Genomic DNA, 27653 nt, shown 5'->3' on the forward strand with positions numbered 1-27653 from the left:
AAACACACACAAAACGTCTACACAGTAAACCATTGGCAAATGCACACATAATAAAAGCAATTGATGCTGTGATTGTAGATAAAGCTTCAAAAGGTTAGCACGTCTCAGTTAGCAGATATGGGGTTAAACCAAATAGGTGCAGTAGATTTTAATACAGTATCAATGTTAAAGACCAGTCAGTTTATGCACAGAAAAAGAAAACAGAAGTGCCCTTTTCTGTGGGACAAGCTAAATTCAATCCTGAAATTTATGGACCGTTCAGCTAACACACACCGGATTCGAAAATGTTGTCTTTTGTGGTGGTATGTACAGACACAATGAGATCAGTAGCCACGGGCCGTATCCACGAAGATAAATACACGTATATATTTACTCCTACATGTAGGTGTAACTTTCTATGATGCAGAAGATGGTGGTCTAGGTGATAGTGATCAGAGCCATGTTATGTATGCGAATGTTGAAGCAAAGATGCATGGAATCAACACACTATGCACTTATAGGCATTTATCAAATGCTGTGGAATACTGTCTTGGCTGCAGTAATGTACATGAGGGTTCTCACCAAGTTTAATTCTCTTCTTGATCTTCCCTAAAGTCTAACGTCAATGACATGCTTCAACCGTTGACTGGAACCAGCTCAAATGATGACCTGTCCCTACTGGATTATCCATGGTGTCCGTGTTTGCCACCTGCACCTACAATCTTGTCATATAATGCCACGGTCTTTATAGACCCTATTTTGCCAAGGGGTTTCTGCTCCCACTTTTGCCTTATGAGTAATGATGCACATCGATCAGATTTTATTGTGGAGCTTGTCTTGTGTACCAGCCTTTCCTAACATGTTGTGCTTTTTATTGAGCAACATATTTACAACATATTAAGCTGAGTAACTGGGAAGGCCATTCACTGCCTACTCCCTGCCATGTTTGCAGTTGCTAGGAAGAGGCCTACTGGTAGTAGCACTGATGCACCATTGTCTTTCATGCAATTTCTGCTACCACTGTGCGCTTTTGCCTTTTTTCTGAATTAGCAATCACTGATAGTTGTGCAGGGTTTGCTGCCGCGTTTGCAAGTTGTGATTTTTAGGGTCACCTTCAACAGAAGATTCTAGCAATTGTCATATACTTAACACGTTCCTCTAGATGGCTCTCTGAGCCTCCTTAGTTTTTACACAACTCAAAGGGGCTCATTTACAGCGCGGTGCTGGGGTAACAGAGGTCCTGCTGGTGCTGATGCGACCCACTTGCCGCATTTACAGATCCCCCTTGTAGGAGAAAGGATAATTCAGTGAAAGCGCTTCTGTTGACATGTTGGGTATACGTTTGGTGAAGCTAATGAATGCCTGTCAGCCCACATACCATGGGGTTTTAGCAGACCGTCCGGCAAGTGTAACAGACATACTTTATATTAAAAAAGTTGGCTTAGAAAACAAAATCAGTGGCCATCACACATTTAGAGTTTTCATCTTTGCATACAGGGCTACCTTTACCCTGCTGTGGACTGTCATTCCTTGGTAGGAATGAATGGCAGCAGAAGCCCTTCTGCAGCAGCTGGACTGCTGTGAAGGTACTTCAGATGGTGGAACAGGCTGAGGCACACGCGTTCATTCCTCCACCTCTTAACAGAAAAGGGTTTTAGGCAGATGCTCCATTTCTGCCCACCTCTAAATGAAGCCCAAAGTTACTTGTACGGTTTGAGGCATAAACCCAAAATATAAAAGAGGGAACTACATATATACTTGTAACACAAAAGCCAGAGTGCAATAAGTGATTGTAAGCTTTATAATCTGTATTTGTTGTTTTTGTCTAGGAGGCAATACAGATAATACCCCAGATGAATGTTTGGATATAAGCGGACAGGGAATTCAACATCAATCACATCATCAAGATTCAGAGAGAAGAGCAAGAAAGCATTGCCTCAAAACAGATGAAGGAGGTATGGGAAATATGTGTTGCTCTGCCTCATAACACATTACATTCTTCCATTGTTCTCCCACAGAAAATCCTGAAATAGCATCACTTCATGGGACAGGTATGGTAATCCGAAACAAAACTTCTAAAGTAAGTGAAACCCTGAAATCCAACTGAAAGTTTATGTATAACGAGGCATGTATTTCAATGGGTTCAGTGGTTTGTAATTTCTAAACCAAAGCAAAAGATCTTTAACCTATACCGCCCTCTACAAAAAAAATGGTTTCTAAATAATCTAGGGTTGAACCTACCCTTGATGTATGTGGTCAGTGAGTCCTGCAAATGATTGCATTTTTTTTATCCCTGCAGAGGGGGACAATCAGAAGGTTTTAAAACCTATTTCACATAATATGAACTAGGGAAGTGCAACATTGACACTGACTGATTTGCGAATAAGATTGTAATTTGTGATGCAACCTATGTTCAAATAGGTCGTGTCACAAATTGTACATTTACAGGAAGTCGAAAACGAATTAACCTAATGAATATAAATTATGTAGGTAGCAGTGTACGAACACCTGTCATTGGCTACAAATGCATTGATGAAGTCCTGGAAGGTACAGCAGATCTTCATCGCTGCATTTGCATTCCTAGATGGGGAAACATTTTTAAAAAGCAGCTGTATCAAGTTTCAAGTTTTATTTATTTATGTTTACGGAACTCACATGAGATCCACATAAAAAGACATAGTAATACAATCCATTAAAATCATGAAAAGATAATATTACAAAAACATAAAATTGGGGAAAAAAAATACAGAGTAAACTGGACGCAGAAACTCCCAACTAATACAATGGCAAGAAACATTTGAAGAAGTTATATAATTTAAAACAGAACATTTCATTAGGGGGGTTGTTCATGGCCGCAATAAAATCTATAGCAGAGAGAATATTTAATTTGAGACAAATGGGTCTTAGCCACTTTCGCCTGTACGACATTAGAGCTGGACAAATAAAGATGACATGGAGCGAATTCTGGTTATTCATATTACAAAGATCACATAAGGCTGATGAGCCATACCATTTAGATAGAAGAGAATTCAGGGGAAGTAAGTCCTGCCTTACTAGAAACAATAGACGCCTGACTCCATGGGGAATGTTCCAAGAAACATAGGGTTGCGCCTTCCCCACCAGACAGGAATCAGTAACTGGAGTAGTATCTTTTTTTAGAGTACAATTCTCTCTATCCAGTTTAAACCCTAATTCCCAAGATGCGGACTTAAGGAGGGTTTTCAGCTGGTATGCAGATAACGAAAACAAAACAGCTTCGTCTAGATGTAATTGGCTCACGGCAAATCTAAAAAAAATTAGAATTAAAGAGTAATCATTAAAATTTCCCAGCAGCTCCGTTTTTATAAGATGTCTTAATGAGCCAGGCTCACCCTTTGCCAGGCTAAAAACCCAACGCACACTCCCCGCTAAACCTTGGACCCAGCTACTTCGTAATCCAAATTCCTGTCTAAGAGCAGCTGTAGAGCTAGCCGTGTTGACAGATAAGAGGTTACGAAGGATTTTACCTTCAGAGGAGTTAAAAAAACTCCAGCATTTCATATCGATTAACTCCATTCCATAGAGTAAGGAGGCAGGAATTTTTGCTTGATACACCTCCAGCAGTATCGAGAAATGCCTTCTGCCTGTAGCCTTATATAGTGAAATCAAACTCCTTCCCTGGACAATAGCTTTCCGGGTGTTATTAGCTATATGAGCTTTTTCACTTAAATTGCTCATAACAATTTTGCCAAGGAAAGTGTGAGATTGCACTACTTCCAACTTTTGGCCCCCCACAGTCCAATGAAAGTTCACATATTTCGACTTCTTCCTACCCGAGAAGCACATCACTTTACTTTTTGCGATATTTATCAGCAAATGATGCTTTCCAGCATAAGTGTACAATGCATGCAGGCGATTATTCAACCCATAAGGCGTTAAGTCAAGAATCAAAATATCATCAGCATACATAAGACATACAATTGGGGAGCCCCCCAGGCTAGGAGCAATACCTGTACTTGCAGAAAGAACCTGGGGTAGATCGGCTATATATAGAGAAAACAGCAAAGGAGCCAGTAGGCAACCTTGCTTTAACCCATTAGCTGTGCGAATAGTTCCAGACAGTCCTCTTTCCCCTCCCAACAGCACTCTGCACCAGGTATCTGAGTGCAAGGCGCGTACTAATCTAAGAAGAGTGGATGGCATCCCTGAGGCGGATAACTTTCCCCACAGCGTTGTTCTATCTACTTTGTCAAAGGCTGTGGAGAAGTCGATAAAGGCCCCATAAACTCGCCCTCCACGAACCTTGACATATTTCTCCGTTATAACCTGAAGTGCCGTCAGATTATCAAGGGTACCGTGCTTTTGTCTAAAGCCGGTTTGTTGATAGGGTAAAATTTTGGCCGTAGACACCCAATCGTTAATTAAATTAAGAAGACATTTAGCAAAGACCTTGCCGATAGCATCTAATAGGGCGATTTGGCGGTAGTTTTGAGGGAGGACTCTTGCCCTTTTTTTAAAAAGAGGGACTAGAATGCTCCCTTTCCAAGAAGGGGGAACGGTGCCACTAATAAAACAAAATTTAAACACAGGGTAAAGGATTTTGCTCCATAGTTCGCTCTGATCTTTTAGAACAGAAATAGGAACCTCATCGGGACCCATAGCGCCAGAGGAGCGCATGCCCTTAATAGCTAATTCTATGTCCTTTTCAGACGGGGAATCATGAGGAAGAATGTCCTCGTAAAGGGAATCATGATCCCGTGACGTGCCATTACTGCTATATAAATGCTTAATGTATTGCTCCCAAGTCTGCTCCTCAATACATATTGGTGTGGGTGTGGATCTAGAACCACAACCCTCGCCAATTAATGACCAGAATGTCCTGGCTTGACCCTTATGAGAGGATTCCCGGAGTTTAATCCATAGAGAGTCATCTTTATCTCTTTTCAGTCTGGCCTTCAACCTTGTTCTCCTTCTTTTTAGCAGGATAATTTTATGGAACCTTTCCTGGTTAAATGATAAACATTGATCCCTTATTAATTTATTTATTTCAATATTTAATTGCCGAAGGGGTATAGGGAATACTGTAGGTTTTTTAACAGGAAGGGCTTTCTTTGCTGTTAGGGTTACTAATTTCCAAAAATCGAAAAAACCTAGGAATTCCCTCCCATCCCAGTGGGACAAATTTTCCACAGTAGGTACCAAAATACTCAGCAGGCTCTTGATTGCTCGAAGATTCCAGTAACATTTCCCCGACTTAGCTCCAAAATTCTCCAAATCAGTATCAATGTGCCAGGAATCCGACAAGAGCGGCTCAAGACCAACAGAGACAGTCAGCACCTTGTGGTCACTTAGATCCGAATTAACAACCAAAATATCCTTCAAAAAAGGGAAGAAGGCCCTTTACCCTTTTTGTTGCTAATGATTTGTGTTGGGAATCCGGATACTATTTTGTTGTTGCTGAGCCTGTCATACGCCCTATCGTTATAATATAAAAATAACCTCATATTGCTCCTGATTGCTGGCCGTTTAAATCCTCATATTCCCCCCCTCCCCTTTTTCTACGGCTATATTGAATGTGCTTCTTTACGTCTGATTCTGTGTCTTTTACTTTGGACTTTTTAACTGTTTTATCATATCGTGGCCGGCCAGATCGGTTGTAGGCCCAGCTTTGTATATCCTTTCTGTACGAATAAAGGTTTAATAAAAAAAAAAAAAAGGGAAGAAGGAGCTGTCTGCTACTACATAATCAATGATTGATTCTCCATTTTGTGATTTATGTGTAAAAGCTGCAGGGGTATCAGAGGGGAATCTGCCATTTAATACTAGGCAGTCCGCCTTAGATAGACCTTCCAAAAACAATTTCCCTCTATTGTTGGACTTAATATTCGCAGGGAACTGAGCTTGCGGAATATGGAGAGATTCTTCCTTAAGCTTATTCCTAAAAAGATCAAGGCCACAATTAGAAAGTTTACAGTTGAAGTCCCCTAATAACAATATATGTGGAGGTAAAGCAGCGTCCATTAGTTTAAGTATGAAGGAGAAAAGTGACTTTAGGCCAACATTAAAACAAATATATGGGGGAATGTAAGAGTTTATCAGGACAAGCGATTTAGTAGGGTCATCCTTAATCAAATTTTTCAGAGTTACTGCCTGAAATAATTTATTTGGCTCCAAATAATGGGAGGCATTCCAATTAATCTTATTGGAAAGTAGACAGGCTAATCCCCCCTTCGCATGGCCTCTCCTAGAGGGGAGTGCTCTACCATCTAGAACATAATACTCTTTTTCCAGCATTAGTTTACCCTCCACCCAAGTCTCCTGAAGGCAAATAACATCAGCTTCTAGGGAATGCAAAAATGCAATTTTTTCTGGATTACTCTTAAAACCCGCAATATTCCAAGAGATAATTTTTAAATCAATGTTAAAATTGTAAATGCGGTTTAAGGGAAGATGTGGATTTGCTTGAAAACACGCCAGGCAACCAACTCCATTTAGATATATCATCCATTAAGACTGGGTTTAAAGGAACAGGGTTTTTATAAATTACTTGTCGTTCATTTTTTAATATACATATTTTAAGATCCTCAGTTTTAGCTGAGGACCAGTTTATAGAGACCGGTTTTACTCCATGAATTGTAGACAAGTTAGTGAATAATTTGTTACCCTGTTCCTCAAAGAAAGGAGCAACATCTATCCCTCTTATTTGTAATTCCTCTGCCCAGTGAAGGATATGATTTAATACCAATTTAGAGTGAAATTTTACCCTGGCTATTTTCCCTGTAGAGGAGTTCAGAAACGATACCAGATCTAGATCCGAAGTTTGTATTAATTTTAAACTTCCGATCTCTCGGAAACATTTAAGGAGTACCGATCTATTTAAGATAAGATCGGTATCAAAGAGAGGAGTAAAATCCAAAAAGATGGTATCTACAATGTCTCTCTCCTGAACAGGGAAAATGGGGACATGCTCACTTATAGGTAAATCCTGAAATGACTTAGCCAGAGGATTGAGGGTTGGGAGTAGAACATTTTTATTGGGAATCGAATCAATAGTTCTAGAATAGCTTGAGGGTCCTGCAGATTCAGAAGTAATATTCACATGATTCCCTTTAGATGCACTAGTTGTGTCAGATAAGTTGGGTGACAACTCTTCAAGGCAGGATTTTTCTGGCGAGGCCTCTAGATTACTTTCAAAATTAATTTTTCTCTGTCTTTTTTATAGAATCTTTGAATAGGTTTCCTTTTTTTACCTCTATTCTTTTTTTGCATTGGAGGTATTGCCGTTTTATCCTTAATTGGGAGATCGGTACATGCCTCTATTTCTTTTTTAATAAGAGGGATAAATATGGGAAATAGAGGAGGCATTTCCGTATTTTGCTTATCAACCGAGTCAAACAAGGGTTCTATCTTTTCATCAATAATAGCGATACAGTTGCCTCCAGCTGAAACTGCATTATCGACTGAGAGACTCGCCGGAATAGCCGCTATCTTATTTCCAATCAGACCGTTGGAAACAAGATTCAGGTCCGATTGAACTAGGTCTAGAGTTTCCATCTCCATTGTTGATCTCTTGTCTTTACTCGAATTCACAATTAAGTTGGGGGGATCACGATGCGACCCAGGATCGGTCCCACCTTTATTGTGTAATAACACCCTAAGGATTTGGGTTACCGTATCAAGGACGCAATCTGAGCCTCCAACAAATTTTTCCAGTAAAAGAAGAATAGAGGATAATAAGTGTTCTAAAGAAGACAGGGATTTGGAAATTAAATTATCATTGCCAATAGGGGAACTATGGAGAATATTATTCATATTAATACCAGAGCTAGAAATGAGGTTTAACTGTGATAATGAGAAATCTAATTTAGAAGGAGTACTGCTATAAAGATGAAGCCTAGGGGTTAAAGGGGCTTCATGAACAGGAAGTTCCGAATACCGCTTATGGGACTCTAGATCAATATCAGGTAATGTAAAATCACCCTCCGTGACTAAGGGGGTATGAGGTGAGCCAGGACCCCCCACCGATTCAGAGGAAAGTTTCCCAGGGGGAGGCGTTGAAGAGGCCTCAATCTGAGTGATAATATCCTTAACAGGGAAAAAAACTGTCTCTGGCTTATTGCCCTTTAAATCATCAGAATTTTGGTTATCGGACACAACTTTATCCTTTCCCCTTTCCCATAAACTATACAGTTGGCATTGACCTTTCAATTGCAGAGTAGAATTAATTTTATTCCGCAGGGGGTTCGATTTCGTTTTAGAACATGACCTCCCAACTAATACTCGGCCAGAGCGAAGTTTTTTTTTGCCGTCATAATAGAGAACAGGGGAGCACAACAGAAAAAAAACAAACATAATAATATAACACTCTTGACCAGTGCCAAGCGGAGAAATGGAGCAAGTCAGTCAGTATGACAGATGGATGGGACAAGCCAAAGGGACGGGGCCCAGCCCAGTCTACTTCAGCCTCTGACGGCCACAGACGTTATAAAGAGGGGTGGGAGGGCGGGGGCGTGCCAGCAGGGAGAGCGGGCCAGGTGTAGATGGTTTTGACCTGCAGGGACTCCTGGGATTCCGAGTCCCTGACTCACCGCTCGCAGCCCTGCAGCTTTCACAGCCTCCTAGTCTCTGCCTCAAGCCCGGTGCACAAGAGACTCTCCCCCAAACAACGAAGCGGGACCCGCGTAGCGGGTCAGGCGAGCAGTGGCAGCAATAGCAGACAAGTGCAAACAGGGAGTACCTCGTAGCGAAAAGCAGCGATTCCTCTTAGCGTCCCACGAAGTGCAGATGTAGAGGGAACTAAGTACACCTCGGGCGGGGGGCGTGGCAGGAGGGAGAGCGGGCCCGGTGTAGATGGTTTTGACCCGCAGGGACTCCTGGGATTCCGAGTCCCTGACTCACCGCTCGCAGCCCTGCAGCTTTCACAGCCTCCTAGTCTCTGCCTCAAGCCCGGTGCACAAGAGACTCTCCTCCAAACAACGAAGGGGGACCCGCGTAGCGGGTCCCGCGAGCAGTGGCAGCAATAGCAGGCAAGTGCAAACAGGGAGTTCCTTGTAGCGAAAAGCAGTGATTCCTCTTAGCAGCTGTATCCATTAAAGGGTCCAGTGTTGCAAAAAAACCATAAGTTCCCAGTTTGAGGAGAAATCAAGAGTAGGGTATGCTTGCCCCAAGGCTGCCATCACGTTTTCCAAAAGGAAAGATGACCCGCTTTGACAGCTTCTCCTTTGTCAATCAAATACCAATCCCATTGAGGTATCAGTATCTGATCAATTGCTTGAGACCGGAATTACGGTCAAAAGCCATTGATACATTTTTCTCTGAATAATTGTATTGTATTGCAGCATTTACATAGCACTTACTTCCTCTATGTGGGGGCACTACAGTGCGTGCCTACATGCGTACCGTGCTACACCATGTAGGTTGTGTGGTTGGAAGGATGTTTTTGTTTTAATCCTATGTGGGAAGTGTTCAATGTCATGCGTGATGGCCAACAAGGTGCAGCTATTGTGTTATGGAACACAGCACATAGCAGTATGTTTGATGATGAAGTGTAAGAGGCAGACATGCAGTTTTATGGTGTTCAGCATACTGTTAGTTGTGAACTGCTCTGCAGGTCCCTTTGTGTGTTTCATATGATATAGTGTACTTATTTGCTTACTGCACTGGGTTGTCCAGTCTGAGATTTTGTGCATCGCCATGATCCTGAGCTGGCATGGTTTGAGGGAGAGAGAAGTGGAGAGATCTCCGGTGTAATTGAAATTCCAACCAGGCGCAGTCAGGATAGGTCAGAATCCATGGTTACTGTTCGGTTTCTAACTTCTCTTTGATGTTGTTGAAGGGTATTCAAGTTCAGGAGGCCATATGGCGGTAGGCTAGTAGTTTTGTCATTGCCTGCTTGTCATAATCTCTGTCTTTGAGGTAAGGAGCTTTAGATAGTTATTCATCATCAATGTGTTTATGGCATGAAAGCTATCGTTCGTCAAGTAGAGGTCTTTGGGGCTATCCATTTTTTAGGTTTAGCCTGGGCAGCGCATGTGCTCTGCGAGGCATGCTGTAATAGAGTATGGAAATGGAGCCCCGCCCACTCTCCGCCCATATTTTTTATTGGCTTGTGTCATTGTCCTTTGTAAATGCTGGCTTCTCATTCGTTAATAGGCTTGTTAGTCCCCCCTTAACACCGCCTTGTCTTCATTTGTAACCTCCCATGAGGACTGGCCCTTTTACTTCTGTTGTTACACAGTATGTTTGTTTTAGTATTTAAGAACTATTTTCTTTAATACGTTTCTGGTCCTGCAGGCACTACTTGCAGCACGCCATGCGTGCCTTCACTTTCAAAGCATGTAAATGTTTATACCCTATGTTTGCACAGGCTTGTGCATACAAGTATATAGGCATTTATTAAATAGCTGGTCCTTGTCTATCTGCTAGAGATCGCTAGTATTTGTTTAGCCGAGGAGGCAAAGGCTTTTTAGCTTCCCCCGAGGGAACCCTTTTGTATGTTAAACAGTCTTATCAACACTGCTAGCTGTTTCACAATGTGAAAAACAGCAGTGAGAGTAGGCAACACTTACGGGTACCTCTTTTTGTATGGGGAAGGATGAAGACAGCACACAGGTGTCCCTGCCTTGGGCCCATTGTTCGGTGTATAATATTTCAATCAGATGGAGAAAACAGGGGCCAAATTGCACCTTATGCAGAACTGCCAATATAAAATGCTAATGTAATGTATCAAAGGCATGTTCTAGATCCACCAGCAGGAGGACACTGTCCTTCATTAAGTTGCCTGCGAGAGCCACACAAAGGCGGCATAGACATTGCCTGGTACTTCTATTAGGCATAACACCATTCTGGACTTCGTGGACCAGCAGGTGCACAACTCTTGCTAAGTGAGGGCCTAAAAGTTTTGTGGGAATTTTCAGTTCAATATTCATTAATGATATGGGACGATAAGAAGCACACTCCTCAGAGTTTACCTGGTGTAAGCATGACTGTAATAGTTGCCCTTCTTAGGTCGTAGAGCAGTGACTTTTGGTTATAAGTGGTGCCTTACAGTAGCTTTAAGTGGTGGGCTAGGAGGGAAGAATGCTTCTTTAAAAAAACTAATGGAAAGTCTTGAGGGCTATGGGTTCCACCAGATAACACTGAAGCTAAAGCTTGCCAAGTCATCATGTGACTCTACTCTTAGAGCATGCATTAGTAGATCACGTACAAGAGGGTTATTCTGTTCCTCCATGGGCAACAGGTGGAATGCCTACAGTGCACACTACTGGACTGCAAATGCAGCCGCTATACGAGGTGCTTATCTAAGTGCCACTCCATTTATCGAATGAATGGATAGGACAACTCTATTTTGCAGCCTTATGCCCCATTTCATTCACTCTCCCTTGGGTGTAGAGCCAGCCCATGTGGGCTGTGTCGAGGAGTTTTTACTTTACAGTAGCCTGGGTGTGATGGAGGCTATGCTGAGTGAGTCCCAGCCGCGGGACTAGTGCAATCAGTGTGGTCTAAGTGTGAAATTTCCCTTTCCAGTCCCAGCAGTTCAGCTCCACGATCTTTCATTTTCCCATTAATAAAGAATAAAGCATTACTCCTGATGACTGTCTTAAATGCTTCCCAAAGCATGACCAGAGAAAGTATTGTACCTTTGTTAAGTGTAAAATGCTCAGTAATGCTATCGAGGATATAATCACCAAAAGAATTGTCTGACAACCACCTAGCATTCAGACGGGGGGTCCTCTCACTTTGCATCCCACTTTATGTATGGTTAGGGCAATAGGGGAGTAATCGAAATACCCCTTGGGAGTATGCATGTGTGAATGATATCGCTAACTTCTGTGGAGGGGGCAAAGAGTTAGACGATACATGAGGAAGTGTCATGTGGGGGTGAATAATGCTTGTACTGCTCAAGCTCCCGGTGTCCCAAGCCACAAGATCGAGCATCTCCACCCACATGTGTAGCCGCAATGACTGGACTATCACTGAATGTGAGTCTGTGTCCATATGAGTACTCATTATAGCATTCAAGTTCCCCTGACAAGCGTTTAACTCTGCAGAGACTCTGCTAACATCGGTGAAATGGCCTCCAGCATTGAGTCTAGTAAGAGTGGGAGCATGTACACACTAATTAAAGTCCAAGGCCTACCACCCATGAGCTCCACAGTCATCACATATCTACCGAAGGGATCAGTGGGCACCCTATGTATTGTAAGTTGAAAGGTTTTATTTAGGATAGCCTCCCCCCCCCCGCCCCTTCCCCCCTCGGAGCCAAAGCATGGACGTCGATTCATCAAAATGCCAGGGGTAGCGGAAGTGACATCACCTGCCATGTGACCCCCGCCTAATGTCACAGGAAATTACATTACACAAACCGTTACCTGGTGACATCACAGGAAGGGACATTGTGAGGCATTTAACCTGATGACATTACAAAAAGTGACATCATTTGACCTTTGGACCCCAGGAAACCAAAGAAAGCAACATTGCATGACCTTTGGCTTGGTGCTATCACAGGAAGTGATCCATCTAACATTTGGTTACTTCCATCACACATACACAGGTTGGAAAATCTCTACAGATACAAAAGAAGTACCCTATAAAAAGACATACTTCAAATGCTATTGAAAATGCAGCTATATACATTGTTCCCAGTCGTATCTATAGATATACGATTAAGATAATGTAGCATTGTTTAAGAACCTATCAAATAGTGTACAACAATGGAAAATGTGCTAGTGAAGTTCAAATCAGTCATTATCAATATCAAAGAAATTATAAAACGGTAAGGTTGATGGGCCTGTAATGTTCAAAACAAGTTCACTTTTTCCTTTGTTTTTGAAACTAAGAGTTCCATGTAATTAAATACCAGGCTTGGAACATAGATAACTTTGCTATTTAATGCAGGTCAAGTTCTCCAAGCAACCTTCCTTTCCATGACATGGCATACATCTTTCTAAACCTGTGAGGCCATTTAACCTTTCCTGGTTTACTATCATTAATTTCTTCTACAGAAAACATGCACATCACTGGTACAGTACTTGTGTTGATCAATAATATGCTTGTTCTGTATTAGCATACCTTACCGGCAACAAACACCTTATCTAACAGTCAGAATGCCCAAAGGCATGAATGCTTGTTTTACAAATGCAGATGTTACGGTCCACATTTAAAAATGCCTTCATTAATCACTGCCCCCCAAAGAAAACTTTCCAAATTTTCAAAATCCATCACACACACATACAGAGACAATGAATCATATGTGTGAAAATCAGTGTGCAGAAAATGTTACATAAGGCAAAGGAGACTACAAGGTCTAGGATTCACATGTCATCAATACTGGTAGGAACTTTTTAAGAGTGCTTGGTCTTTAGAAGCACAAACTCAGGATTCAGAACATGACACAGTGGTTAGAATTAATAGTAAGAATTTACTTCTACCCAAGGAAACCTTTTTTAGAAACATCAGGAAAGAAAGACTGGGAAAAAATACAACTATCTAACCTGTACCGTGCAGCTTGCATGTAGCTCACTGTGCTAGATCAGGAGTGTAACTTATGAACTGCACAGTAACAACAGAATCTCTGTGACAAAAGGAGTAACCCACTGAGCTATTCGCATAAAATATTGCTCTTTGATATGCATGGTACATGTTCTTTGCAGCATGCATATTAACCTTCTGTGCTACCTTGGATATATGAAAACTGCCACTAGACAAAACTCACATCTTTCTCCAGCAGGTACATTAATAAATCACTAGAGTTAACTTGACAGTTTTATTGTTAATGGAAAACTGCTGAATATACAAGGAACTTCGTAGTGCTTTTAAAACTGCTGCACTGCTAAAAGAACAAGCATTGAAAATCCAACAGGTCTCGCCTTTGGTTAAGTTAAAGCCATTTGCTTTGCTAATGGTATTGTATAGCAAAGCAAATGGCATTAACTTAATAAAATGCGAGACCATTTGCATTTTTAATGCTTCTTTTGAAGAGAGTTTATATAGTGCAAACTAGACCCGAGACATCGGGTATTCGAGCGCTTTACATGAGCACCAGTTTAGTTACAGAAGGACACATTCATTTTTGTTAGGCACGGGGAGATTAAGTGATTTGCCTAGAATCACAGAATGTTCAGCGTTGTTGCCGAGACTTGAATCCGGGTCCCCAGCTTCAAGGTCGACCACTCTAGCCGTTAGGCTACATCCTCTCCCCAGCTTTGCCCAGGTTTACTCCTAAACCTGCTCTGCCCAGTCTGAGAGCAAAAAGCTCTGCCCGGATGAAAGGCTGCACCTGAAAAGTAACAGCTCTGCCTATATATTCTGCCCAGATGAGAGCCAATAGCTGTGCCCAGGAATGCTGCCGAGCCTGCTCTGCCCAGGTATGCTGCCGAGCCTGCTCTGCCCAGGTACGCTGCAGAGCCTGCTCTGCCCAGGTACGCTGCCGAGCCTGCTCTGCCCAGGTACACTGCCGAGCCCAGGTACACTGCCGAGCCTGCTCTGCCCAGGTACGCTGCGGAGCATTCTCTGCCCAGGTACGCTGCCAAGCCTTCTCTACCCAGGCATGCCGCTGAGCCTTCTCTGCCCAGGTACGCTGCCGAGCCTGCTCTGCCCAGGTACGTAAAACCTGTGCCCTCGGGGAAAGCATCAGGTTAGAACATTGAGACGACGTGAACCGGAAGTCAAAGAGGAAGAGTGAAGGTGCAGAAGCCTCACCGAACCATTAACGCTCCTGTCCCCGCCCAACACAGCGGAGCTCCCTCAAAACACACACACAGCCTCTCCCTAACATGCGCATACACAGCTCTCCCCAAACATGCAGCTCCCCCTGAAAAGACACGCACACCTCCCACCGGGGTACCCTCCATCTGGCTCAAGGCCACCTTCTGCCAGATCGCCTGAGTGTCACCTCCACGGGGGGAGGGGTTTGATACAGTGATGTGTTTTCAGGGTGAGGTGCGGTGTTCTCTGCGGCTGGTAAGGAGAAGCCTCTTACAGCATTAATGCTCACAGAGCCTCCGTCACTGAGAAGAAATACCTAGCGCCCAGAGGCGGCACCAGGCCGTGCACGGCTGCGATTTTATTTATTTATTTTATTTATTTTTAAGCTTGTATCGCGCACAGCTACCCACAATGGGTTTCCCGGCGCCAGTGATAGACTGTAGAAGAAGAAGGAAAGTATCACCTTGGCTTAAGGCCACAGCCGACTATTGGTCACGCTTAGTGAAGAGCAGAGTCTTCAGAGCCTTACGAAAGCGGAGTAGGTTGGTCTCTGATTTTAATGCCAAAGGGAGGGAGTTCCAATATTTGGGACCCAGAGTGGAAAAGGAACGGCCTCCCATTTTTGTCAGCTTCCATCTTGGCATTGTAAAGTTACCAGTGTCCGATGACCTTAGAGAGCGCAGGGGTCTGTAGGGGCTTACCAGCCCTTGAATATATGCTGGGGCGCTGCCCTGCTTGGCCTTGAACATGTAACAGAGTGCCTTGAATTTAACACGTTCAGGGATGCTCAGCCAATGAAGGTCGCGTAAGGCGGCAGTGGCTGAAGTGCGTCTAGGGACGTTCTTTAGTAGGCGCGCAGCCGCATTTTGCACAACTTGCAGCACATGTATGGTGGCTTTGTCTGCGCCCAAGTAGAGAATGTTGCCATAGTCTAGGCGAGATGTTACGAGTGCCTGGACTACGGTTCTACGGGAGGAGAGGGGGAGCATCCACAGAATCTTATTAAGCCACCGCAGTGTTGAGAAACAGATGGCTGCGACCTTGGTTGCTTGTTGCCTCATAGTTAGCCTGTCGTCAATGATGACACCCAGGTTATGAACTGCAGCAGATGGAGTAGGCGCATTTCCCAGTTCGGTGGGCCAGTGGTGGGGGCCCCATAGATGTTTGTTCCCTCCCAGAATGACCACCTCGGTCTTCTCCCCATTCAGCTTGAGACAGTTTCTCCGCATCCAATCGGCCACAAGAGTGAGGCCCGACTTGAGTGCGGAGACACCGTTCTCGTCTTTCCCTGATAAGGAGAACACAATCTGGGTGTCATCTGCGTAGGAAAACAGGGTTAACCCCGCCTGTTCAACTATGGTTGCCAAGGGTTTAACATAAATGTTAAATAATAAAGGGCTAAGAATTGAGCCCTGGGGGACGCCGCGGGTAGATGGACAGATGGCGGAAACTGCTTTGGAAGAAAACACTTGAAAGCTTCGGTTGTTAAGGAAAGACACCAGCCAGGCCAAGGCCTGGCCTGCCACACCTAGAGATTTCAGAGAGTCAATGAGGATGGAATGCGACACGGTGTCGAAGGCTGCGCTCAAATCCAGCAGGATGAGCGCCATGGTGTTTCCCTGATGGACACCGTGCCTGAGACTCTGTCACCCCCAGGAGGGCTGTCTCAGTTGAGTGCCTAGGCCGAAAGCCCGACTGAGACGGATGGAGAAAAGCAGTGTTTTCGACCAGTTTAGAAAGCTGGGAGTTTATGTGTCTCTCCAGTATCTTCGAGAAGATTGGCAACAAAGATATAGGGCGAAAATTGGCAGAGTTGGAAGGATCTGCACCCAGTTTTTTCAATAAAGGTACAACCATGGCGTGTTTCCAAGGTTGGGGGACATGGGCCTCACTTAAAGAAGCATTGAGTAATTTGATAATAATGGGGTGAGTGAGGGGATCAAGTTGTTTAAGAATTTTGACCGGGAGAGCATCCTGTGGGGATCCTGATCGCACACTATTTAGACAGGAGACAAAGGAAGTGGCATCTAGAGGCTGCCAGGTAGTAATGACTGCGTCAGTGATGGTATTTTCCGATTCCTGGACCGTGTCAAGGGCAATGGAAGTAGTGCCTGGTAGTGTAGTAAAATGATCGTAAATAAGATCAACTTTATTTATAAAGTAATCTGCTAAGGATTGACACTGGGTGGCATCAAGTGCCTGAGGAGGAGGGGTAGAGTTAGCTCCAGTCAATTTTTTGACGACGGAGAATAGCACCTTTGGGCAGTTTTGTGCATCAGTCACTGTTTTTTTTGTATAGTCTGCTTTAGCAGTTTTACAACTGTTGTGGTATTTTTTCAAGGCTTCTTTGTATATGACTTTGCGTGAAGGAGAATAGCCTTGTCTCCATTTACGCTCTAAGGTCTTACATTGTGAACGGAAGCTTTTGAGTTGTTCCGAGTACCATGGAGCCGGGGGGTGGTGTGAGGGTGCGGACTTTGATGTCATCGGTAGTGCTAGGTTAACCGCGTTGGTTAGCCAGAGTTCAGTGGCACAATTGAGTGCAGCCACTGATAATTCAGCGCACGGGAGTGTTTTGATCAATAGCTTATTGAATTCTGGCATATTGATCTTCCCCCAGTTCCGAACTGGTCTCGTGATCTCCACTTCAGGTCTTATTGCTGTTACAACCATATCTAAGGAAAAGGGGACAGCTAAGTGGTCGGACCAAGCAATTTGTAGAGCTTCACGAGAACAGTCTAAAGGCAGGTTGGACAGAATCGGGTCCAATAAGTGACCCGCACTATGTGTGGGACCTGCGTTTAGCAGTTGAAGATTGAAAGCTTCCAGGATGGAAAGAAGCTGATTCCTATTAGGGCACTCGAGGTCATCTAAATGTATATTTAGGTCCCCTAAGATCGTGAAATTCGACGCTTTAACCCCTTCGGTGCTAATGACAAGGGTAACTCGTCATGGAGTTGCCATTCATTTCAATGGAAATTACATGCATATCGCTGGACATGCCTTAGCATCCAAGTGGTTAAGCATTACTGGGGCTAGAAGATCCGGTAATGATGTTATCCATGGACTCGCTGTCCCAGGGGGGCGGTATACCAATAGTCCTGACAGCGTGAATTGGGAGGTAATGGACTATTTAAATAGGGCTGATTCGCAATCGTTTTGAGTGGTATCTACCAACTTGCAAGTATATGCATTCTTGTAAATTATTGCAATTCCACCACCCCTGCCAGAAACTCTATCCTGACGAAGGATGGCGTAATTGGAGGGAATGGCGTCTGCAATATCCGGGCCTGAGCAGTCTCTAAGCCACGTCTCGGTCAGGAATATCGCATCAGGTAGATTTTCGGCAAGAAAGTCATGGATATTATATCTATGTTGTGGCAAAGATCTGCAGTTTATGCTCCAAAATCTTAGAGGGGGGTGAGTGGGAGCTGTCCTAGAGCATACCTGTCTTTTTCGTCTACCTTGACGTTGAAGGGATCTGCATAAGGAGGGAGTTTTTAGTGAGAAACTGCAGCGAGGACAGCTAAACTTGTGTGGCGGGAAAGGATAAGTGGAGCAGTTATTATTAGGAGCACCACGTAGCGCAAGTAACTCTTCAGACGAGTATGAGAGAGTCATGATGAATATAGTGGCTTTACTCACCAAAAGGAGAGTATACCAGAGCCCAAAGCCCGACCTAGCGCGGACGAGCGCAGACGGGCAGGACTCTGGCGCGACTGTGGCGCGCCCCCTGTACGCGTTCGCTGCGCGAAGCAATGGCCGTCTGTTTTTATACACAACCCTATCCAAGATGGCCGCCGCCGTCTGATCGAGCGTGGCCCCGATGAGTCAGCCCTGAATCGGCTGTTCACCCAGGGGAGGAGGCAAATGAGCGAAAATGCAGCGCTCACTCCAGTAACTTTTCTCAAGATTATTAAAAAACGCCTGAAGCGGTAATATCTCCACCCTTGTTCGGTGGGGTCAAGCAGCGCGATAAATCCGCGTTAGCATACAGGGGGGGTAGGACACAAAGGGTAATCACGAAAGCAGGTAAAAACTAATTTAAGAGCGTTTAAAATAGTAACAGCCCGGCTCAAGCCTCAGGCAATACTGAAGGTGAATATCCTCGCGAGCAAGTCCTACAACTGTTTTTATACACAACCCTATCCAAGATGGCCGCCGCCGTCTGATCGAGCGTGGCCCCGATGAGTCAGCCCTGAATCGGCTGTTCACCCAGGGGAGGAGGCAAATGAGCGAAAATGCAGCGCTCACTCCAGTAACTTTTCTCAAGATTATTAAAAAACGCCTGAAGCGGTAATATCTCCACCCTTGTTCGGTGGGGTCAAGCAGCACGATAAATCCGCGTTAGCATACAGGGGGGGTAGGACACAAAGGGTAATCACGAAAGCAGGTAAAAACAAATTTTTGAAACAGCCCTTTCAAATTATTCTCACTTTGAGCTGGCTAATGTCCGTGATCGCTTAGAAGCGGAGAGTCCAGCTTTAGCCAGCGCTGACAATAATTCGCATTATTCTAATATTTCGCATTTAGCCTGATACATGGGTTGTTTAATAGTCCCATTTGGTAGTCTGCAAAATTATCTACAGTCGAACCTCAGACACTCACTTTTATAGAGCATCATGTCAGGGCAGTAGTTTCTAAGTGCTGTCATTCACAGGTGTCAAAGTTTCCAACTTTAATTGTATTCAATGCATCAATATCTCGAGAATGACAAAGGGAGTGGACTTTACCGGACTCCTGACCACTCATCACCGGAGACGTCGCCGGCGAGCATTTAACCCACTGAGTTCCCTCGCTGGGTAATTAGACGATCATACATAATTATTAGTCCGGACTTCTCCACCTCTTGTGCGGGTCCTGCGGCAGTAAAAGCAGCGCACTCCGAGCTCTAACACTAGTAACAGTGGTACACACTCAGACTTTAGCTGTGACTGCGTAGCACCAGTGAGCCCAGAAGTGCTGCTGAAGCGAGGGTGTAAAGCACCAAGCCCGGTGTCCGCGTATGAACCGCTCTATCTTTGACAACCACCTGCAGGCTGTTGGTTGCTTTAGTCATGTGACTGACCCTGCCTGAGGCCAACAAACAACGCCTGTAGGGAAAACGCTAAACTTTGTGACAAGCTTATTTATCTGTCTGCTAGGTGTGCAGACTTCCGGGTCCTCGATCCAACACCAATCAAGGCTGTCTTCAGCACTGACTTGATTTTTATCAGAATACTTTAAAACAGCCTATGATTAAAGCACCAGATTAAATATACTGGATGCACATTATATGGTAGGGATTATTTGTAGCGCACATATTTACCAATATTGGCTTCTTAGTGCTAGAATTCATGATAACTTTTACCCAAAGTTAAAGCACAACGTCAAAGTCAGTAATAAATAATGCAGCAATCACACACGCTATTGATTCGCCAATGGGTGATCCCTTTACTAGAATTCCCTGGGCATTGCTAAATTTTACACACATTCAATTAATTTATACAAAATAAAATGTATAGGTCCAAATGTTAGCTATATTTCCGAAAAGAAACCTAGAGTCCCTCTATGTGTAGTCAACATCAAACTGACAACGTGCGCATGTTTAAGGATACAATAATCGCCAGCTCCCTTATGCGGAAGCCCTGCACCGTAAATGTGTGGCACATGCAGCGCCCGCAGCGGCAGCACATCACAGGTCCAGGGATGCTGAGTCTTACAGTGGCACCGCCGGTCACAGGTACCAGCTGGACTAATCCGTTCACCCCAAAGAGACGCAGACCTCCTGCCCCGGCAGCAACAAAAGGGCGGCTGCAGAACAGCAATGTCAATTATCAAGACATGGTACCTTAAAAAAGCCAAGAAACGCACCAGTTTTATTGGTCGCGTTTTGCAGTCATGTCGGTCACAGACGTAAATACTGTTGCGCTTTACCAGTCAACCAACTGGAAATTTAAACACACAAAACAAAAGTTGTGGTCATGAGCGTCCGCAAGGGGGCAAGGAGGGGCGCTCCAGGGGGGGCAAGCGCCCCTCATTGCCCCTTGCGGATGCCCATGACCATATACCACTACATAATGTCAATCTGTATAACTCGCTTGTGACCCATATAGTACCACCGTTTCTGTGAGGTGAAGTGCTTAGAATGTCTTCAATAACACTGCATTGTATACCCCGCTTGCTAACATTCCTGTCCGCAGTTGTCTGTGGTAAAAGCACAAAGACATACGCCATACAGGGAAAAGCATTCCCGTTGCTAGGATACCAAAATGCCGTTGGACTGTCCACAGTCCCTACGGACACGCGCATGCTGTCTGCTATGGACAAATGGCAAGAGCAGCCATGTTTGTCCATGCAGACGCGTGCACTCAAGCCCTCGGCAGAATAGATTCCAAAAGGTACTCGCAATAGCGAGGGCAGTGCATGCGCTGCTTTCGCTAGGCGAGACCTAAAAACGACCCCCACTAAAAAAGAATGCCCCCTTCCCCACCATTCCAGCCTCCCAGGAAAATGCCTGCCTGTCACCCGATACATTCATTCCGCCTTTGTGGTGTTCAAAACAGAAAATTTCTTATTGGCCAGTCCACCAGCACTGACCGGCGTGCGCATTCTGGGGCTACACGGACGCATTGTTGGGTATAATAAAATGGCAATTAATATGTTATTCAAATTATCAAAACAATGGCTAGACTGCTAGAAGGGTTGAACCTGAAGTATGTACTCTTTAACAATCATTTTTTTTTTTTTTTTTTTTTTTAAAACCTTTATTGAAAGACAGGTATAAGTACAAGCGCTGGCCCACAACCGCAGGGGCCGGCCGCAAAGTCAGGAGAGTCGAAAAAATAAAGCAATGTATACGACAGGATGAATACAGGATGGAAGCAAAAAAGTCATGACATCGCCAGCGCCAGGATAAAGAGGTTTCATTTTACATTTTACATTAATAAAGGAGGCAGCAACCATATCTACCAGCGCGTCATGCAACATACACCAAAAAGAAAAATGGGGGGGGGGCGGGAGGGAACAACCCCCCACGCAGGCAGATGACCACAGTAGAGCAGAGCCCAAAGACCTCACACGCCCATAACAGGCGCGAAATAGACAAAGAATACCAACAAACGAATAAAATGGACGCCATACGTACAGCCCACCCACCCCGAAAAAGGAGAAAGTGCAGACGCTTACGAAACAAAGGAATAAACACCAAGGGACACAGCCCACCCCCTGAAAAAAGGCAAAAAGGGACCATAGAATAAAACAAACTAAAACAACAAACACCCCCCCCACCCTACATCACTGTAATGGCTACGGTCTACCCCACTAAACAGCGTGCCTGTCGCCCAGAGTCACCCGAAATATAGAAAGAAAAAAGGGAATAATAACAAGGAAAGAGAAGGGACAAGAAAGAAGGGAAGAAAGAGAGAAAGAAAGAGAGGAGGGGAGCCAGCGAACGAGACATAAAACACCACCCCCCCGCAACAATAATGCAAAAAACAGGATGTAGATAAACACTGCAGCGTAAAAACAGGAGGAGGATCAATTCCAGGCAACCCGGTTCCCACCAGTCACTAATACACCTTCCACCCCTGGTTCAGGACAAGCAGCAAACAGTAAGGCAAATACAGGAGTGAAGCATTAATCAACAGCGGTCAAATAATCTGGACGCAAGAAACAATCCCAAACCCCGGTCCATCAGCCCAGCAGCCAACAACAGGAGAAGCACCCTAGCCCTGACCCGAACGTGGATATACCCCCAGATGCGCTTCCCAAGAGAGGCCCGCCCACCGCAGAACAAAGGAGCAAAATGGCGAGAGGAAAGACGACAACAATATGGGAGCACAAAATGGCCACGATGAGTCACCAGGGAGTCCGTCAAGTATAGCAGAATGGTCCATAATAACACCAGGAGCACACGACGTTGTAGGCAGTGTAGGCAAGAGGCACAGTGCAGGAGGAGAAGGCAGCCGCAGCACCACAGACAGTTCTCGAGGCACACACGATAAAGAGTCCGGCCACAATGTTGCACTCTTCACTGAAAGGGGAAACAAAGTATCTCGGGCTGAGTCGTCAAGCTGGTGATCTTGGGCGGCAGCAAAATCGACAGCGAGCTCAGATGTATAGCAGGCAGGAAAAAGCGCTGTCGCCCCATCCATCGAAGGTGGTGGCAGGCGGCAACTTTGCAAACCCGGATCATTAGCGCCCCACCTCTGCGTAGACGCCATGTCGTCCAGCTTGTCCCCCAAGTCCCGGTAGCAATGGCGCACATTTGCACGGAGGATGCACAGGGCTGCCAGGACAGTGCCAAGGGTAATCTGAGGCTGTAGTCCCAGGACCTCATGTCCCCGGGGAATCTCTCGAGTTTCGGGCTCTCCTGTAGACAGGGCAACACTGGTCGCTGGCGTGGACGGGCGCATCACCTCACAAAACATGGCGGTGTACAGAGCCATTGTGACCACCTCCACGACGTTCACCGGGCCAAGGAGAGAACCAGCGCACCCCCTTTTAGCCGCCGGCGGAGCATCCTGCGCCGTGCCCAAGAGACATTCCGTGCAGTTCAAGCGCCCCTCGGCAATCCCGGGCAGCGAGGCGTGGGGTCAATAAGCTACATGCGACCCAAAATGGCCGGACAGTCCTCTCCCCGTACCCTCCGCCTCGAACAAAGGCTCTGTTCCGATGGGGATCTGCAGCTCCGTGCGCGCTGCCCTCTCTCCGTCCGCCTCGCGTCTGAATAGGTGGCTGGGCTCGGGCAGCGCCTCGCAAGGGTCTCGTCGGTGTCTCAGCAGCCAGCGCCAACGGAGCTCTCTGGCCGGCAGCGGTCTCAGGGGCACGGCAGGAGGAGCCCACGTAAGCGGGGTCCGGGGCCGCGAGCTAGGAGGCAAATATCTTCGGCTGCCGGGCAGGCCGAGGGTCCGGGAAAGCGCCGCCGGGATCAGCGCCGCTTCGCACACAATCTACCATCGATTGCGCCAGGATTAAAATCAGGATGCCAGCGCGGCAAGAAAAGACTGGCGGAGCCGGGAGCCTACAGGTCCGCTCCGGTCGCCATCTTGGCTCCTCCCCCAACAATCATTTCTGAAGTTTTGCAGCAGGACATTTGAAAATGTTGTGTCAACTCCAAAAACAGATAATCTTATCTTACTTTACTTGTTGCTTCTGTTAGAGGTTTGCCCAGGACCAGCAGCTCACAGAAGTTACAATGACCGGCACCTCCACAAGGGGCCGATAGTCGAGATTCTAGTTGTCGATGTGACAACTCAGTCAGTCTCACTCTCACACTACATGCCCTATTGCCTGCCAGAGGTCCGACCATCTGACTCAGTCAGAGAGTGACAATTAAGTGAAGCAACTCACTCACAGCCCAGTCGGGACTGGCAGTCTGTTACGGAACATGCCTTGAAGTCAGTCACTCACTCTAGATACTAGTAACACCCCGCACCCACTCCACGCAGCAGGCACGAGTCCGACTACAAGGCCGCACCACGTGTCACACGTTCTTTGCAGCCAGTGCCTGCTCTAGGGTGGTGCGACCAGTGCCACCAGACTGGGTGCTGACTTCAGGGGGTGCCGAGTTTGCAAGTATATTTTCCTTTTAAAAGCACCTGCTGCCGCATTCCTTGCCTCTAGCAATTTCCAGACAACAACAATAAAAATGTTATGATAACTCTGGTGATTAATGTTTTTCCATGAGTTTTGTCAAGATGAGGTTTTGACTGATCATATAAAAAGCACATAGGGTTAATATGCCTGCTGCAATGACTGTGTACCATGCACAGCACAAAGTGCACCTAATGTAAGTAGGTCAGTGGGCTACTGTTTTTCTGAGAGACATCCTTTTGTTACCTGCAGTTTCCCTAAGTTAAAACCCTAATATAGAACAGTGAATTTTTAACTGTCATCAAGGAACTGCATGTAGACTGTAAAGTATAGATTAGAGAATAGATTAATGTTGTAAAAAGTGTTTATTTGGGTAGAAATCGATTCTTATTATTACAGATACCTCCCAACTATGGTGTTCTGTTTTCAATTCTGAATTTATGTTTTTCCAGACCAAGCACTCTTAACTATACTGCCTACCAGTATGGAGGGTATGTCACACCTCCATCTTGTAGTACTCTGCCTTAAGTAACATTCCATATACACTGATTTACACCCGTATGATTGATTGTCTCACTGTAATGTGGGTATGATGCAAAGTCCTCTGACACAAGACTCTGGTATGAGTGGCGCTATATAACTAATTAAATGCATTGAAAAAGAGTGATTATGGATACTTGAGTGACACTCTTAAAAGGTGGGGATGAGGTAATCTGTGCACCACTGATGGGGCGCCAACAAACATTGTTGCACCGGGTGCCACCAGCACTAAAGCCGGCCCAGTTTGCAGGAGACATATTTACCCTCTATGCTACCTTAGATAAATGAAAACAGCCACCAGGCAAAACTCCTCTCTCTCTCCAGCAGGTACATTAATAAATCACCAGAATTCACTTAACGCTTTTGTTATTGGCCAAAAACTGTTGAATATACAAGGAACTTTATAGTGCTTTTAAAACTACTGCACTGCTTCAAAACCGTCCCCACTAACAAAACCTGCCCCCCACCCTTCCAGCCTCCCAGGGAAACACCCAACTGTCGCCAATGCCTGGTATGGCCGTTCCATCCTTGATGGTCATCAAAACAGACAATGTCTTGTTGGCCTGTCCACCAAAACTCACTGACCTGCATGCGCATGGTGTGTTCAACATAAAACAATGCCAATGTTATTCACATTAACTAAACAATGGCTAGACCGCTAGAAGGGTTGAACCTGAAATGTGTGATCTTTTTTTTTTTTTTTATCTGTTTATTGACAGTATTGAAAGTACATGTGAGAGCATACTTTACATTCAGGAGTATCGTATCGTGGCATGCACACATATACACAGTGTCTTGGTAAATCAGTAAACATTTTCGATTTTTATATTTCTGTAAAGAACACCCATAAAAACATCCCGCCTCCCCAACCTCCCACCCCCAGCACTCATAAGCTATCATGATCCTAGTTCTTGGTACGAGGCTATACCCATTACATGCAATACCTGTGTTAGTTGCTACTTCAGTCTTATAGGGGCCGTACAAAGAATAACTAAATACGCTGTTCAGTTGCTGCACCTAGAAATGTAATCTTCCCTATCTACCTGGGGTAATTCCGGCAATGATGCCTCAGCTCAGTCGGCAGTCGATGATTGGTCAGATCCACTGGCCCCTCCCGTCTAGAATGACCCCAGAGTAGTATACCAGTCTAGGTAAATCGGGGTTTTCCTGAGTCCCTTGCGTTCTTCATGTTGGAGTGCCTCACCCTCTGCCTTACCCCATCGCATCACCTCCGCCGTCCATGCATCCGGGTCAGGTGGTCTGGCCGATTTCCACCGCATTGTTATTGCGCGTTTTGCAAGCAATAGGGCCATATCCGTGAAGCGAGCGGCCACGCTTCTCTTACGCTCCCTCGGCCCTAGCCCTAGTATAGCGTAGTCTATGGTGTTTGTCGGCCTGGAGGTGGCCGCGTCAGACAGCGCCACATGTATCGTGGTCCAGTAGTATCCTAACTTTGGGCACTCCCACAGCATATGCAGCAGACGTGCGTCATCTGTTCCGCATCGGGGGCAAGTGTCAGTCGTGTTAGGAAACATGGCGTGTATGCAGTGAGGTGTAAGATATGCCCTGTGTAGGACCATCAGTTGTATGAACTTGAACTTCGGGTTCCTAGCCACTTTTTTGGGGAATTTCAGGGTGCGTTCCCACTCCTTGTCCCCTAGAGGCCTCCCAATATCACCCTCCCATTTCTCTCTGTGAGGTTGTAGTGACGTCGCTTTGCCTGCCCTAATACCAGTTGTGATCCTTTTAGTGAGATGGCTGCCCATTCCCATAAGATATTGCATCGTTATCAGTGGGTTTGTAGGTGGTTCGACCCCATTTTGCGCCCACGTCCCTATTATGTAGCGTCTCACGCCTGCGTGCATGAGAAATGATCCTCCTGAAGTATGATGCGCGGCACGGAAGTCCTCGAAGGACATCCAGTGGCCACCTGCAAATAGGTCCCCAATTCGTGTTACACCTGTGTCGTGCCACGCATTTAGTGCTTGGTTTGATAGCAGTCCTGTCCCCAGGGGGACACCTAACAGAGGGATCGTAGGGGCGTATGAGGTCGTCGGTGTTGTGTACTTCACCGCCTTCCTCCAATAGTTTATTGCAAGTCGGAGTAGCGGGGATGCCGCCGTCGGGATCTCCGAACGAGGTAATAGCAGTGTATGGAGTTTCCCCCTAGACAGGTCCTCTGCTGATATGTCAATTTCGTGCAGGTTCCGACCCGCTAGCCAGTAGGCAAGCCATTGTAGTTGGCAGGCAAAGTTATACGCCCCGAAGTCCGGTACTCCCATGCCGCCAGCCTCCGAGGTGAGCTGGAGCTTGGCAAGGCTTATACGCCTCCGTCCCGAACCCCATATGAGTTCCGTTAGGGTCGTGTCCAGTGCCCGGAACAAAGTAGCCGGGATGAGAAACGGTAGGCTAGTGAAGTAGTAAAGTAAGCGGGGAAGTACAACCATCTTAGGGATAGCCACCCTGCCCGCTACAGACAGTGGTAGTGTTGACCAGAATTGTACTTGCGACTTCAGTGCTAACAATGACCTACCCAGATTGCCGTCTATCATGTCCCCCGCTCCTCTATATATCTGTATCCCCAATTAACGGAAGGTCGTTTCCGCCATTTGAAAATTATGCGGTGCAAAGGGCAGTGGGGCGGACGTGCCAGTGGCGGCAAAACAGTATCCATATGATTTAGGTTCACTAATGGAGAGGCCCGACAACTTGCGGAATTCTTCAAATATCTGAGGTATGGGGTCTAAGTCAACTCTCAGGTCCTGCAGGTATAGGATGATATCATCTGCGTATGCAGAAACCACGTGGACCGCCCGTCTCTCATTAATCAATCAATCAATCAATCAAAGCATTTGTATAGCGCACTACTCACC

The 27653-nt window shown here is 45.6% G+C and overlaps 1 protein-coding gene across 3 annotated transcripts in view; it reads left to right on the forward strand.

Annotated features, from left to right (window-relative positions):
- Positions 1-27653, forward strand: part of LOC144818761 (uncharacterized) — a 171748-nt gene that overhangs the window by 68263 nt on the left and 75832 nt on the right. For all 3 annotated transcript variants that reach the window (XM_078676486.1, XM_078676487.1, XM_078676488.1), the window contains exon 5: positions 1809-1934. In XM_078676486.1, the coding sequence (XP_078532612.1) occupies positions 1809-1934 (126 nt within the window). The remainder of the gene's footprint in view (positions 1-1808; positions 1935-27653) is intronic.

Source organism: Lissotriton helveticus, chromosome 2_1 (genome assembly GCF_964261635.1).
Source record: "Lissotriton helveticus chromosome 2_1, aLisHel1.1, whole genome shotgun sequence".
NCBI lineage: Eukaryota > Metazoa > Chordata > Amphibia > Caudata > Salamandridae > Lissotriton > Lissotriton helveticus.